This window comes from Dendropsophus ebraccatus, chromosome 14 (genome assembly GCF_027789765.1).
Source record: "Dendropsophus ebraccatus isolate aDenEbr1 chromosome 14, aDenEbr1.pat, whole genome shotgun sequence".
NCBI classification, from domain to species: domain Eukaryota; kingdom Metazoa; phylum Chordata; class Amphibia; order Anura; family Hylidae; genus Dendropsophus; species Dendropsophus ebraccatus.
The window spans coordinates 56552907-56569259 of record NC_091467.1 but is presented as its reverse complement, the minus strand read 5'-3'; the positions used below and the strand labels follow the sequence as shown (position 1 = coordinate 56569259).

General features: G+C 44.2%; 1 protein-coding gene and 1 long non-coding RNA gene across 6 annotated transcripts in view; one reads left to right on the top strand and one right to left on the bottom strand.

The window, feature by feature from the left end:
- Positions 1-15936, top strand: part of RNF157 (ring finger protein 157) — a 45347-nt gene extending 29411 nt beyond the window's left edge. For 2 of the 3 annotated variants that reach the window (XM_069953897.1, XM_069953899.1), the window contains 13 exons: positions 272-315; positions 977-1024; positions 1105-1176; positions 1308-1467; positions 1643-1755; positions 2957-3189; positions 4701-4806; positions 5055-5166; positions 5683-5876; positions 5961-6014; positions 6113-6158; positions 6434-6532; positions 13592-15936. In XM_069953897.1, the coding sequence (XP_069809998.1) occupies positions 272-315; positions 977-1024; positions 1105-1176; positions 1308-1467; positions 1643-1755; positions 2957-3189; positions 4701-4806; positions 5055-5166; positions 5683-5876; positions 5961-6014; positions 6113-6158; positions 6434-6532; positions 13592-13713 (1403 nt within the window). In that variant the 3' untranslated portion in view covers positions 13714-15936. The remainder of the gene's footprint in view (positions 1-271; positions 316-976; positions 1025-1104; positions 1177-1307; positions 1468-1642; positions 1756-2956; positions 3190-4700; positions 4807-5054; positions 5167-5682; positions 5877-5960; positions 6015-6112; positions 6159-6433; positions 6533-13591) is intronic. The other variant, XM_069953898.1, reaches the window with a different exon arrangement.
- LOC138773017 (uncharacterized) overlaps positions 672-16353 on the bottom strand; it is a 48292-nt gene continuing 32610 nt past the window's right edge. The window contains exons 3-6 of one of the 3 annotated variants that reach the window (XR_011359865.1): positions 2811-3169; positions 1547-1864; positions 1090-1136; positions 672-1006 (exon numbers count right to left, since the gene is read on the bottom strand). This is a non-coding gene — a long non-coding RNA (uncharacterized lncRNA). The remainder of the gene's footprint in view (positions 1007-1089; positions 1137-1546; positions 1865-2810; positions 3170-16353) is intronic. The other 2 variants (XR_011359866.1, XR_011359867.1) reach the window with 2 other exon arrangements.

Below are 16353 nucleotides of genomic sequence, written 5' to 3'. Positions count from 1 at the left end.
GCCACCTGTCTACACGGTGTAACCAGGGCTTAGTCTTTAAAAGAACAAATCCTAAAATGAAGTCTCATATAATAGGCAACCATGATTAGACCCCCTGAACCTGTCGTACATCATAGAAGGGGCTACAGTGACATTGGCAGGTGTAACATCATTCACAGATACATACGTAGTTCAGCAATTGACCACAGCCAGTGTATAGAGATGTATGTGATTTATCTGACCCCATGGGACACATACCTAACTAATAGTTGTTGTTTTTCTTCTTCTGCAGAACATCTTGGGCACTGCCATGTGCTGATGGCAACATTTGAAAGGGTGAGTATCTCTTACCAGTCCAGGCCTTGCTGGGTCAGTAAGAGCATGTAGTTACCTAGTTCTATAGTTGTGTAATTGCGTAAGGCAGTGTTCACAGTTGAGCTTCTCCTTGCCCCAAAAGCATTGAATCATAGATCTTTCTGTTTGTGTATAGGGAGAGATCTATAGGTCAAGATCGGTGGGGCAGGGAGAAACTCCAAGCTGCACCCTGATGACTTACATAGTTACATTATTACAGGAGAGACTTTATGGAGACCCCCTCAGGCTCCGGGGCCTAGGTGTTTCCTCTGCACCCCCTATAGCTACATTCCTGGAAGTGACGAGTAGCAAGTTACAAAGTGGAGATATCTGCAGCTATGTTTTTATTTCTAAAAGGGCATTTGCTATGAGCTAAGTCTCTACGTGATGGTGCCCGGTGGCGTTCATTGACTTAGCCGTGATAAGGCCCCCTGCCCACTGCACACAGGGGGTAGATGGCCTGCAGTCTAAATAGTCTTTGTATCCCACAAAGAGGCAGAAAACTGTTGCTGAAGTATTGCTAGATGGTCGTAGACTGCAGCCCTGTTGTATGGTGCTTTACGTCTTCTGCCATGGCGTCTGTACCACACGCAGTCTATGGAACTTGTCCCTTACTTTGCTGTTTTTCTTGCCCTTTTTGCAGCATGCAGATGGCGGTTTTTGTGTGAAGCCCCTAAAGCAGAAACAAGTGGTGAGAAAGGGATCATGTTGGGAGCCACTATACTATACCACATGGGTTTGGCGTGCACTTAGTACCTCCTCTCTCTGCAGGTGGATGGGGTCAGTTACCTCTTGCAAGAAATCTATGGGATTGAAAACAAATACAATTCTCATGACTCTAAGGTAAGTGTAGAAGTGTTTGAGCTTATGGCCTTGTATACGGTTTAGTTCTATGCATGGTGTGTACAGTATATACTCACACATGTAGACAGGGAAAACTACATCAATGATATGTATTTGATGTTATGTTCTAGGTGACAGAAGATGAAGTCAGTGACAATAGTGCTGAGTGTGTCGTTTGTCTGTCTGATGTACGGGACACTCTTATTTTGCCATGCCGACATCTTTGTCTGTGTAATACCTGCGCAGATACCCTGCGTTACCAGGCAAGCAACTGCCCCATCTGCCGTCTGCGTGAGTATTGGAGACCGCCTCTTTCTGTACCATCACATATATCTTGTATTACAATTAACCACATGGTGAACATACTAACCTTTGCCCCTTTTTTATTCCCTTTGCTTTATTTCCATTGATGTACAAAATCCATAAATGAAATCCTATGTGAATGGTCTCTCATACAACCCTCCAGCTTTCCGAGCACTTCTTCAGATCCGAGCCATGAGAAAACTTCCAGGTCCTCACTCACCTGCTGGCTTCAGCCCGATTATTGCAGCGCCGAGCTCGGACTCTGAAGAGCACACGGTGAGCTGTTTTTCACTATAAGGGACTTTTACTTATAGCTCTTTGGTCAGTATTTTTTTCAGCCAAAGCCAGAAGTGAATTCAAAGGCAGGGCCAATGTTAAAGTGTTCCTGTCAATCAATCAAAAAAAAAAAAAAAGGTAGCTGAAGCAGAGCACCATTACAGCCACTGATTGACTGAGCAGGAAGGTTCTTGTTTTCAAAGAAAAATTTCTATGGAGGCGCCGGAAAGAGCAGAGTAAGCCAGAAGAGCGCTGTGCTCAGTTCTCTTCGGCAACTCCATAGGAATGAATACAGCCTATTCATAACACGCAAGCCTCGGGATTTGGAGGTCAGACCCCCCATGATCTCTTATTTGTCCCCTATCCTGTGGATAGGGGATAAGCAAATTTTTCTTTGAATACCCTTTTAAGGGCCCTATTCCACCGGACGATTATCGTTCAGATTATCGTTAAATCGTTCGAATCTAAACGATAATCGTTCGGTTGAAATGCAGTTAACAATTAACGACTGAACGAGAAATCGTTGATTGCTTTATAAGACCTAGACCTATTTTTATCGTTGCTCGTTCACAAAACGTTTGCATTGAATAAGACATTGTTCGGTCGTTCGCAGTAGATACGAACGCAATAGCGAATAAATAGTGAAGAAAAAACGATCGCAATTACGATCATAAGCAACAATTATCGTTCCATGGAAATGAGTGACCGTTTTCAGGTCTTTCGCAATAGCGGTCGTATGATATCGTTAATCGTTAACGATTATGCAAACGATAATCGTCCGGAGGAATAGGGCCCTAAGTGTCAGAACAAGGACCTTCCTGCTCAGCCAATCAGTAACTGCAACTGTGTTCTGCCTCAGCTACCCCTAGGGGACAAGTTAATCTCTCTTGGAATATCCCTTTAACACAAGGAAGTTCTGCACAGCATTCACCATCAATAAAACAGGGGCAGTGGTGCGGGAGCAAGGAGTGTAATTGAATGTTTTTTTTGTTTTTTTTTCTTTCACTGTGCCCTGAGCAGAATTAGATTACAATATTTCTCTGGGAAAGACTCACACTTCATCCTGCTTGATCCCTTTCTGGCTTTGTTTGAAAAAGCTGCTATGGCATTTTTCCTTAAAAAAAACTAAAACTAAAAACATTCCTCAATGAACTCTTGCTTTTGCTAACTCCAGTTTTCTGTCTGTTTGATCCCATTCTAGTCAGCGGAACATGTTCCTCCTGGATATGAGGTTGTGTCGCTCTTGGAGGCATTGAATGGACCCCTGACACCATCACCATCAGCTCCACCTTTAAGAGCTCTAGGGGAGTCTCGGCGGCCGGGAGTTCTTCCTTCATATGGCAGCGACATTCAGCTGCCCCACCTGCGCATGCACTCGCCTCTTCAGCATCTCTGTGGTAGCCAGGCTCTGAAGCTGAAAAAAAGTATTTCCAGGTTTGTGTGCAAAATGGTTCCATGTCAATTTCTCTGTTTATTACAATGGTTTGATGGCGTATCCACAGGATTACTACAGCACAGCTCCTATGGAATGTGAATGAGAGCCGCACCGCAGTAACCAGGCACCAGCTTCTGTCTCCGTTCATATTGTAGTGGTGGCTTAATGCTTCTGTAGCGCAGCTCCTATTTACTTCAATAGGAGCTTTACTGTAGTAACCCTGGCCAGCCACTACATCCACACAACATGGGTATGTGTCAATGTCAGGTAGTTTGAAAATGAAGGACAGATTAAAGCCTGCAGACTCTAGATTGCAAACTTATAACTTAAAGTGTCACTGTCGTTTCATTTTTTTTTGGCAGAAATTAATAGTCCAGGCGATTTTTAAGAAACTTTGTAATTGGGGTTATGGGTTTTGTTTTGGTGCCTCATCTCCCTCTCTATAGAGAACAATGAAGACAGGAGGGAGAGCTTCAGACTGCTTTTTCATGATAAAAATGCATTTTTCGGCTAATAAACCCCAATTACAAAGTTTCTTAAAACCACCTGTACTATTGATTTCTAGTATAAAGTATTATTCTAGTGTAAAGTAGTATAAAGGAGAAAATCCACAGCTCCCATAAAACTTGTAGTCTTTATTGAGGCATATAAAAAATTCCAAAAGTATTAAAAACGTAGGCCTACGTGTTTCGGGACAAAGCCCTTGGTCACGGCAATATGGGCACTATTGATTTCTGCAAAAAAATGTTAAATGACAGTGACACTTTAAGATAAAACTTTAACATACCCTATAGACAAAAGTATTGGGACGCTATAATTGAATTCAGGTGTTTCATTCAGTCCCATTGTCACAGGTGCATACAATCCAACACCTACCAATACAGTCTGCCATTACAAACATTTGTTAAAGATCATTAGATCACCCTAAAGAGCTTGGCGATACCAGCTTGGTACTATAATAGTAGCCACCGCTGTGTGACTGATTTGTCTTCCTAGATTAGCTGTGAGTGGTTTTATTGAGAAGCAGCAGTGTTTAGGAACCACAGCAACTGTCAAGTGTCAGATGGAGGGTTGTAAAGCCGCCTGCACTGGACTCTGGAGCAGTGGAAACATGTTTTGTGGACTGAGGATTACACTTTTCCGGCATCTGATGGAGGAGTCGGGTTTGGTGAATGCCAGGAGAACGTTACTTGTCTGACTGCATTGTGCCAGCTGTAAAGTTTGGCAGAGGAGGCATGATGCTATGTGGTTGTCTGTCAGGGGTTGACCTAGGCCCCTAAGTTCCCCCAGACACCTCCAAAATGTTGGACCAAAAGAGTGGAAGCTGTTATACCTACATATAAATGCCTATGGACTTAGAAGGGGATGTCCTAAACCTCCTGTAGGTGTAATGAGTACTTGTCTTGATGCTTTCGCCCATACAGTGTATGTAAAGGTCATTTTTACCATTTCAAAGGTGTCGCACAGATCTTTTTCAGCAATAAATGAACATGAGATGTTGTGTCTGCAGGTCAATCTCCCAGAACTCTTCGGTGCTACAAGAAGATGAGATGGAAAAATCGTTCAGTGAAGCCGAGATCCGAACCCCTAGGAAAAAGACGCCTCAACTAGCCGAGGTGAGCAAGGGAAGCTGATTTATTACCAAACTCCGGTAAATGGCTATGAATGAGAGTTTGTGGCCATACATGATGGTGGAAAAATAGGCATTACAGGCCTTATAAGTAGTAGGTGGGGTGGTAATGCATGAGTGGTTTATATAGTATGGGTGACATGGAAGGAAGGGAATGTAGGGTATAGGTGGGGGGTATAGGAGTCCTACAGGCTCGGTGACCATATCGAAGACTCTTGGTTTTTTTCCCCTCAGGAATGTGGAGCGACTCCAGAAAGTGAGAATCTCACTCTGTCCTCATCCGGAGCCATTGACCAGTCGTCTTGCACAGGAACGCCGCTTTCCTCCACCATCACCTCTCCAGAAGGTCAGACTTTCTGCTAATTTTTAATACCCTGAAACCTATTCGGAAGGTGAATCCACAAACCTTCTCAATATTGATTTAGTTTCCAACCATAACTGGACCATTACGGATTTAGAACTTCCCTTTACTAACAATTGACAATGTGTGCCTTGGTGGCGTTTCTTGTTAGCACTGGTGTAGACCACAAGGGGGCAGTCTCATTGTATTATATCTTGTTGCCTCTTATATTGACTGCCAGATTTAATCATATACCAGATATGACCACAAGATGTCACTGTTGCAATACTGTGCTATAACCATTTAATTGTACTCCTCACCCACTCCATGCCCCCTGTTCCCTCCCCACCTTGCACTGGTTTGCTCCTTTTATCCCTGTACTGCCCCCTTTTCATTCTTTGGTCTCGTCTTCAATGTTTCCTTTCTCCCTTACCGCTGTCTTCCCCTTTACTTTTTCTGTGGCCCCCGTTTATTTTTCTATACTTCCTCCTTTGCCCGACTCCACCCTCATCTTTTGCACAGACCCCTTGAGCAGTAGCCTGGCGCAGTCCGTAATGTCCATGGCCTCGTCCCACAGCCAGCAGTCCCAGCTCAGCACAGACACGGTGTCCTCCATGTCTGGCTCCTACACAGCAGGTGTAATGGAGGAAGAGGAAGGGGGGATTATGCCATCACCTCCTGTGGCCCCCAGTGGATCCCCCTCTGAAGAAGGAGAGGTAAGAATTAGTGCGGGGTTTTTGCCCATGACCCTTACCTGGTGATAACAACATTAAGTAATTCTCCTCTCTCCCCTCTAATAGCTGTCACCGGAGGGACACTTTGTGACCGTGTCTGCAGATGAAATGGACGCTGAGGTACCAAGCTATGGGCGTAGATGAGAATTGCAATGTTAGGGGGCAGAGGAGTGTAAAGTGCAATACTGACATCTTTTCCTTCTTTGTATCTCTCTAAGGGAAATGTTACAGAGGAAGAATTTGCATCTCCGGAGGAGGATGATGGTAACAATATTTGCCCTATTGTCATGTGCATGTTACACACTGCCTTCATGTCGCTGTGCAGATGTCCGCTCCACCATCAGTATAGTGTGCATTGAAAATCCTCATCTTGTACTGACGCTGTTGTTGTCATTCAGCATGACCGTAGTCATCCCTGCATGCCGTCTAGGCCGGTGTCCACAACTCTCTTCCTCTTCCTTCTGTGCACACTAGATACCTTGGGCAGTCTGTCTTGTGCCCTACCCTGCCCACCTCTAACTTCCTTAACTCTGTTGCAGGGCAGAGGACTGGCAGAGAGTGTGACAATAACAATGCTGCTCACGTCACACTGCGGGACGCTCTGGACAATGTGCGGGGCTCTGAGGGCTGCCTGGCCGGTGAGTGGCTGCCTCCTGAACATGAACTCTCCTGCTGCCCATCTGTCTATAGGGATGGGATGATTCACTGACCATCCAAAGTTGAATACGTCCTGTACTGAATGTGATTAGGAAACATGCCCTCTCCTTGTCTTTCTCCAAATTCACTTACTCTCCTTCCCCCACTCTCCCCTCTTTTTCCTTGGCCAGGTGCCTCACATTACAGAACCTTTTTTTTTTTTTTTTACTTCACGCTTTATCCCTCTACTCCTACTTTCACTCTCTAACAACCTCTTTGACTTCAGCACCGCAGGGGGGCACTTTACAGCCAAGTACGTGAGTTTAGTCGCTATTTTTCATCCTGTGATTTCCTCTGCTGGTGATATCTATGAAGTATTTTATGCAGAGATATGCTGGATACTTCATAAGGATTATACTGTTAGGTGCTGTCAATATTCAAGATTGTGCCATTACTCTGGAGCCGCTTTTATTAAAATGTAGGAGCCATCTTGGATTAGGGCTAGCCATAGAAACTCTTGGCCTCAAGACAACTTTTTTTTTTTTTTTTTTTTTTTTTTTTTTTTACTCCCAACCCCCTCTATAAAAATGTAAAGAAACATTCTGTAAATGGCTGATAAAGTTGTCCACACGTTTGTAAGAACTGCTTCCTTCTTCCATTATTGGCTGTCGGACTGTCTGCTAATAGGCCTCGATTAGCTAAGGGGCGTGGCTTATTATTCATAGTGCAGAGGGAGGAGGCTCCTGCTGCAGGCAGTTGTCTTACTGTATGACACATGATTTTTAAGATGGAGCTGGGGGAAGGGGCTGATTTTGAGACTAGGATCTAAGAAAACTTTGATAATAATAAAAGAATTGTTTGGAGCTTTTATTTTGTGTAGTGTTAATTGTAATTTGGTAATCGGAGGTAGCTCAGGGGTCAATACATTTTTATTCCTGTAGTCTATGGGGGACAAGGTGGATGGTTTAATGGCTAGGGTAGTAAAAATTGTTGTTGTTGTTGTTGTTTTTTTTTGTCAGGATAGGTATGTGATCATTGGGGCATCCAGTAACCCTGCTGATGCCCCCACATATAACAGTAGAAATATACGGAAGCATTGAGCCCTGTACATTGTATAGTGGCCATTCTGGGTTACTGCAGCTCAGCTCCTATTGAATATAGAATTGAGGGGGATTATGTATACCAGGTTTTACCCTTTTAGGCTCTAGCGTTGCCCCTTCTGTCTGTGATAGGAAGCTGGTGGCCTGACTGTATTGTATTTCTGCCTGCTCTAATAGTAGAAATCAGTACCAAAGGGTTAAAGATGGCTGTGCTGCTGCGATCGAGTAAACCAGTTCATAAGGACCGTACCCCATCACTAATCTTGGGTTCTGGCCTCCCCCTTTAAGTCTTGGGGAGGCCTCCCTGCTTATGGAAGCTTGTCTTTTATTAATAGACTACTCGCAGAGGCTGCATGTTGAGGTGATGGGAACTGTGACACATATGTACACAGAATACTTGCTGGTTTTAGTAGTGCCTGTATACTGGAGGGCAGCAGTGGGGATTTATCAAAACGTCCCTCTTTATAATGGGTATATGACTTCCCTTTTCCTAACCACAGTCAGTTTACATTTTCTGAAGCCTTTCTTTTTTTTTTTTTGTTCTGTCTTCCTCCCCTGTATACCTTTCCATCTCCTCATATCTTCCTTGGTTCCTTCTCTCGTCACACACAACATAGGTATCCAACCTGCGGCCCTTCAGCTGTTGCAGAACAACAAGTCCCATCATGCCTGGACAGCCAAAGTCAATGTTATGGCTGTCCGGGCATGATGGGAATTGTAGTTTTGCAACAGCTTGAGAATCACAATTTGGACATACAGCATTAGGGTGAAACTTTACATCATGGGTCTCCAAACTGCGGCCCTCCAGCTTTTGTGAAACTACAACTCCCATCATGCCTGGACAGCTAAAGCTTTGGATTTGGCTGTCCAGGCATGATAGGAAATGTAGTTTTGCAACAGCTGGAGGGCCGCAGTTTGGAGACCCATGCTTTACATAGTAGTAAAAAACACTTTTTATGGTGCCTGACTTTTGCAGGTTCTACCTGTAAAAACTACACTGCACATAAAGCACCACACAAAACCCCAGCGATTTACAGTAGGACTTTATGCAGTTGTGGTTTTCATCCACAGCCCTAAGCCAGCATCCTTCTCCTCTATGTCACAAGTACATTTTACCACCCATGTCTTCTTCTCCCCCTCAGTCCTGTCCTTTTTACCCGTTTTTTTGTCCCCGTTCCTGTCTTACTTTCTCTCTCACTTGTCACTTAATTGCTATAAAAGTTCATGTTCACTATGTGTCAGCTGTGCTCACTGCTTTCCGCTCTGCTTGACTGTGCTATCTACTGGTCTCCCAGTGCAACCCAGATGCCCACTAGCATGCCCATAAGGTTGCAGCTCTTCTCCGGAGCTTTTTCTACTAATTTGGCTTGGTGGCACCTGACCCGAGCGGCTTCAGCTGCATGATATCAAAATGGCAAGGCCACTCTAATGGCATTACAGTTACCATATATCTGGGGAGGGCTTTGGAGATGCAATATTGTTATGAGGGTTGTGGATTCCTTTCTTGACGCCCATACTGGTGTCCTAAACATAGGATGCCATGTACCCTCCAAAGATGTTACTGGCACTGCTTGAGTTGAAAAATCGCCCTTATTATGGAAGCTACACATTAATTTAGACTCCATTGTGGCCAGTTGTGATGCCCAGAGCCTGAACAGTTTCTCCTAGTACAAGCAGGAGATTGAGAGGGGAAATGGTATACTACATGGAGACAGTAAGTCTTTATTGCTGCTATTCCACATATAGCAGAGGCCGCCATCCCTCCTGTATGTTACGTATAATATCCTTTTTCTTGCTATACATTTTGGCTTGTGGCCAATAAGCATGCCTTTTACATTTCTACTGTGAACTCTGTCAACTCTATATCAAGCCGCAGACATGGGCAAATAGCTGATAGGAAGATAAAACAAATGGCACTTTTAGCTGATGGCTGTGACCTAGAGGCCTTGCTGATCTGCAGCATGCATGCCTCCTCCCAGCCCTGTATAATGATATACAAGACTCAGTGCTAGAAGCCAAACCCTGTACATAAATCATGTACAGAGGGGAAGGCATACATGCATGCTGCTGCTCAGCCCGGACTCTGTGAGGGAAAACATGATCTGCTGAGAGACAGATATCATTTGTTTTTTTCCACCCTATGAGTTATCTGCCTACGCCTGCAGCTCTGAGCATGATATAGAGCTGACTGCCGATAGTTTAGACAAACTTAAAAGGGAAACATCTGAGATGTTTTGATAAGTGGTGGTGGTGGTGGTCGTGGTGGTGGTGGTGGTGGGGGTCTAAGTACTCGGACCCCCTACTGAGGGCTAAAGAACAGGCCGCCCAGTGCAGCTTCTCCCTTGTTCTGATCATTGGTGGGGGTCTCGGCACCCAGACAATGTGCTGAAAGTTTAGGAACACTTTAAAAGAAACCTGTCAAAAGTTTATTACTGCACCAACCATTGTGTTTGGGAAAAGATCTGTCAGTCAAGTGCAGTAGAGTGGGGACTATGCCCTGTTTCTGGCTCCCCCCTTCCTTTCTGCACCTGGTTCGGGCAGCATAAAACTCCTGGCCGGTTCCCTTTAAAGGGATACTCAGGCGAAGATTGTTTTTTTTTTTTCAAATCAACTGGTTTCAGAAAGTTTTATATAGATTTGTAATTTATTTCTATTTTTAAAAAATCTCCAGTCATCCAGTACTTGTCAGCTGCTGTATGTCCTGCAGGAAGTGGTGTATTATTTCCAGTCTTGCACAGTGCTCTCTGCTGCTACCTCTGTCCATGCCAGGAAGAGAGAGATTTTTCTATGGACAGTTCCTGACATGGACAGTGGTGGCTACAGAGAGCACTGTGTCAGACTGGAAAGAATACACCACTTCTTGCAGGACACACAGCAGCTGATGAGTACTGGAAGACTAGCGATTTTTAAATAGAAGTAAATTACAAATCTATATAACTTTTTTGAAACCAGTTGATTTGAAAGAATTTTTTTTTTTGGCTGGAGTACCTCTTTAACTTTATTCCACTGCTTTTTTTATCCTTATACTTACCATATTCTTATTATAGTAATAATCTGATGTAGGACGCATTGTGCTGGCTAAGCACCACTCATTATACTAATTATAATCATTGAATTCCAGTAATGTTAAGCTGTGTGTGGCTATCTACATAAATGGGGGTTCAGCCTTAGTATAATGTCATTGCCACTCCTGTCTGTAGGTTGGATCTGGTGTACCTGATCTTATTCACATATGGAAAATAATTTAGTAAACAGAACCAATCCAACTTGCTGACATAGCCGCAGTATTGAACCAAGCATGAAATGGTATTTGCCGCACCCTATACAGACTACTGTATTCTGCCAGAAGCCATACAGTGACATGGTTCAGTAGAGAAGCAAATGACAGTAACAATTCTGCTGGCTCCAGCTGTCCTTCATGCTTTATGGCAGGCATGTATCCCTGCAGGTCCTCGCTATGTCAATGTACAATGTATAATCTGCTGTATTGCATTGTGGGAGATTTTGCATTTATGAACAGTCTTATAGAGTATTGCTGAAATAATAATATTCCCAATATGCATTGCAGCATGATTTAGTACAAGATGCTATGTCTTAAAGCAGGGACAGGGAACCTTTGGCCCTCCAGCTGTTGCAAAACTACAATTTCCATCATGCCTGGACAGCCAAAGCTAAAGCTTAAAGGGAAGCGGTCACTTTGAAAATGCAGTCTAAGGCTGGGTTCACACTGCGTTTTTGCAATCCTTTTTTTTTTTTATCCGTTTTTTTGCAAAAAAAACGGATGAAAAAAAACGGATGCATTTGTGTGCATCCGTTTTGATCCGATTTTCCTTTGAGTTCCATTGTAAAAAAAAGGACGTTTTTTTTTTTTACGGACACAAAAGTAGTGTCAGCTACGTTTTTGTGTCCGTCAAAAAAAAAAAACGATCCGTTTTTTACAATGGAAGTCTGATCAAAACGGATGCACACAAATGCATCCGTTTTTTTGCAAAAAACGGATGAAAAAAAACGGATTACAAAAACGCAGTGTGAACCCAGCCTAATGCAAAAGCATCGTTTTATAGAGCAGGAGGAGCTGAGCAGATTGATATATAGGTTTTATATGAAAAGATCCAACTTGTCATTTTTTCATATGAATCTCTGCTCATTCTGGGCCAAGTAGTCAAGGGTCTGTCAGTCACTGAGAAGGACCGCCCACATGACAATTAACTCAGAATTAGCAGATATGTACGATAATAAATGACAGACTATAATGAAAAAAAAAATCTGCTGCCCCCCCCCCCCTGGTTGCCAGCAGAATTCTGAATACAGCTGTGAAGATTTATCAAACATGGTGTAAAGTGAAACTGGCTCAGTTGCCCCTAGCAACCAATCAGATTCCACCTTTCATTTTCCGAAGAGTCTGTGAGGAATGAAAGGTGGAATCTGATTGGTTGCTAGGGGCAACTGAGCCAGTTTCACTTTACACCATGTTTGATAAATCTCCCCCAACATGTCTAATATTGGGGCTTGGGGCTCTGCTTTAATAGTACACAACTCTCTTTACACAACATCTAACCAGGGTTGCCCAGCCAAGGTCTCGGCTTCTAAATAATAAGGATCTGTAGCTATTGATGTGTGCAGGTAGCACGATAGATCCCATAGAATTCCAAAAGCTAGGCACAAAGGTCTATGGTATTGTTGGAGCTTGCAACGAGAGAGAAGCACTTAGCTGCTCGCTTTTCTTGGCTTGTTTTAATGAACAGTGGGGGTCTAGGTGGCATATCATAAGTTTTAGGGACACTTTAAATCAGGTAGTCTCATTATGTTATACACTTTCATGACACCTTATATAAAGAATGAAAGGGTCGGTGCCACCACAGAAGAACCAAAGACATGGGGGTGAGGACATTGATGTGTTGGGGTAGTGCCACCACAGAAGAACCAGTGACTTGGGGGTGAGGACATTGATGTGTTGGGGTAGTGCCACCACAGAAGAACCAGTGACATGGGGGTGAGGACATTGATGTGTTGGGGTAGTGCCACCACAGAAGAACCAGTGACATGGGGGTGAGGACATTGATGTGTTGGGGTAGTGCCACCACAGAAGAACCAGTGACATGGGGGTGAGGACATTGATGTGTTGGGGTAGTGCCACCACAGAAGAACCAGTGACATGGGGGTGAGGACATTGATGTGTTGGGGTAGTCGGGCCTTGCTGCTGTGTCCTGCTACGTAAATGCCAATGCTTGTCGGTGTGATGCTTTTTTTTTTTCTTTTCTACACCTGTTGCCCATTTTGTCTTTTCCTATTTCTGCTTCAATCTCCTCTTCTCTACCCGTCTTGTTGTCTCCTTCTCTACCGCCCATCTGCAGTGGCCGTACCGGACCCCCAACCCATTGCGATTGAAGATTAGGTATGAAAGTCTGGCACTGCAGAGAATTGCTCCATCATTGCCATTAACGAATAATCTTCTGTAAGGGAACGTCCACATGTAGCAGATACCGTGCCGGAAGTCTGATGTCTTGTGCTTGTGTTTCAGCAGGCTATATATATGGGGCACATATGGGAAAATCTATAACATATCTGCTGAGTGAGGACGTACCCTAGATCTGCTGCTTATTAGTCTTAGCTTTCATAGGCGGCCAATGTTAGAAGGTGGAAGACACTAGTTCCTTAATCTTGCCACCATATTTGTAATAAATCCTTGGTGCCAGACCTCTTGGCTTCAAGTGAGTTAAGGCTGTAGCCTCCACGATCTGCTGTCGGTAATACATAGAGCGGCTTCTCTCCTATACTTTGCTTCCATTGTGTGTAGAATCTATGTCTCGATGTCTTTACCTTTATATCTTTATGTTTAGTCTTTTCCCGTTTCATTGCTCAACTCTTCTTTCATTCATTCATTCATTCATTCATTCATTTATGCATACATATGATATCTGGGGAGAAGCCAATGGTTCTTCTTCTTTTTTCATTTACCAGATGCTTGTTTCCCCGCTACTCCGAGCCAGAGAAGAAGACATCCGTACCACACGTCGGACACTTGCATCTCTCTTCAGGAGGTGGGAGACAGACAAGGTCGGCTGGGTGCTCAGGATGTGTGATGATCCTTCTGCCATCCTGCGGACACTTCTTCTTCCCTCCAGTCACCTAGAGAGACTCTCACCTCCATCAAGTCACTCAGGACACCTCACTGTTTATACCTGGTGCCAGCCCTCTACCCTCAGTCACCTTGTCTAACACTTCACCTTTCAATAGGTTGATGTGTACACTTGCTGCCTCTTCAAGGTGCAATGGGACTGGGACTGGTCGCTGTATATCTAGTCATGTTGTATATAGCCTGTGTATACATTTGCAGCAGGGGAAACATGCACTAAGCTGTCTTAGGTTGTGACACAAGTACTAGTTTCATGGTAGGGAGCTAGCAATATATCTGTTGTGTGTACAGTCATTGTGATCGGCACTGCCTTCTGCAGCACTTCTGGAGTCTAGCGCCCCCTGGTGGTTGCTGAAGGGCAGGTAAGGAGGCTCAGAGCTGTCCTCTTCCTGCCAAAGCTTTAAGCATTTTCTGTTCAGTGCCAGGGCAGAAGAGGAGAGATCTGTACTGTATCCATCTTTCCTTGGATTATGAGAGAGGATTAATTTAATGTATATGGACATCTTGGTCCAGGTGCCATGAAGGCGTAGTCTGAGTGAGGGTGAGTGGAGTAGATCCCATTGTTGAGTGGTTCAGGGAGGATGTATGTAGCTCTGCCCCATACTGTGTGGAGGGATAAGTGGCCCAGTTATTGGATGAGATACTGGAATGCTACTTCTATATCCTCATACACAAGTGTTCATACTGTAGCTGGGTTTTGTCTCTTTCTTCTATGACCGTCCTCCTAGGCTCTTCCAGCCATTTATCCTACAAAAAGCTACAAAAGCTACCGTCCCTTTGAGCCTTTAGTGTTATGTGTGTCTGTTATAACATAAGATTTTGCTAAGCGTTGCACTTACCAAAGCATTTTTGTTGGTAAATTCAGTTTCCATATGTAGAGGACTGTGCCCCAGTACATAACCATGATGGGAGAAGATATAAGTCTATAAGTACCCCTCACAACCCTACAGCTGACATATAACACCTTTACCAACACCCTAACCCATCTAGACCACAGCACAGACGCCCATATAGATAAGCCACCACGCCAGTGGCCCCTTCATTGTGCTGGGGTCCAAAACTGACAGCCTGTCCTACATACAGAACCTAATTCCACATTGCTGCGAACAAGTTTTCCTTAAAGGAGAAGTCCAGCCATTTTTAAAATCCAGCAGGGTCAGGAGGGAAATTGATTACAAGTAGGAACTTACCATTCCCCCTGTCCACGGTGAGCGACGAGACCGGCCTTGGGACCCCCACCAGCGCTCCAGGACCTCCTCCGGCACTAACACATCACAACCCGCTCCACAGTCACTGATTGGCTGAGCGGCCAGTCCATCAGCGAGGAAAGTCCTTTCCACCGCAAGTAGTGACGTCATCAAAACTCGGGGGATACCTTCTGGCGGGGCACAGAAAGAAGTAAGTTCCTACTTGTGATCAATTTGACCCCCTGCTGGCTGACGAATTTTAAAAATGGCCACACTTCTACTTTAACTTCAGGGAATACTACTGTAAACCTGAAGCTTAGATACAGTATTGTACCCTAACACCCGTGGAAGTGCGGAGAGGCAGAATTTGCACAAGGGGGGAAATTGCCTCTATTTTTGAACCAGTATTCGACGAGCGAATATTTTTTAGATGCAACTATTTTTTAATCTTCCTGTTTTGAAAAAAAAATTAGCATAATCTAGGATTTATGCCCAATTTATCATTTGCGACTTTTTTAAAAGTCTCAAAAACTGGTGGAGGCCTACGACTGGTCAGTACCAGGTGAATTTGTTTGCCACCTTTTTTCATTTACTATGACAGTGCGACTAAGTGCGACTTTTCCATAAATCACACACAATGTATTGGAACAAAGCAAGTACCAACGCACATTCGAACAGTCACTTACATTAGGCTTCTTAGTAAAGGACCCTTAAAGGGTTTAAAGTGTTCCTCTCACTTATCAAAACTTTTGACATGTCGCAGTTTAGCTGTTCATTGATAGAACGAGCCAAGAGCTGCTCTCCGCATGTCGCTGCAGGACACTGCTCCATAGACTTTACTATAGAACCCATCTCCTGCAGCCACCAGGGAGACGAGCTCAGCTTCTCAATGGCCTCTATGATGTGAAAAGTCTGGTTACATGACAGTGTCACGTTAAAGCCCAGCCCCACTGTAGTAACTACATACTTTAAAGGGGTTATCTTCCCCCCCCCCCCCCCCCCCAGCAAAAAAAGAAAAAAAAATTATATTTAAAGTGACTGTACCACCAGGCCCAGGCTGAAGCACTGGAGGCGGCCAACCCACCCCCAGTGGGAAGAAACCCCAGCCCCTCCATGACGTGACTCCATTATAATCAATGGATCCCTATCATAGAGGAACTAGGGTTTCCTCCCACTAAGGGTGGGTCGGCCACCTCCAGTGCTTCAGCCTGGGCCTGGTGGTACAGTCACTTTAAAGAACACTTGAAATGAAATACATTTGCATTATAAATGCATTAAAACTAATGTTTAGTTGCCAAGATAACTTATATTGGTGTTAATGAAGTTTTTTTAACACATCTAAGGGTAGCTTTACATGTACCAGATCCACAGCGGGTTTCACGCTGCGATTCTGCAGCGAA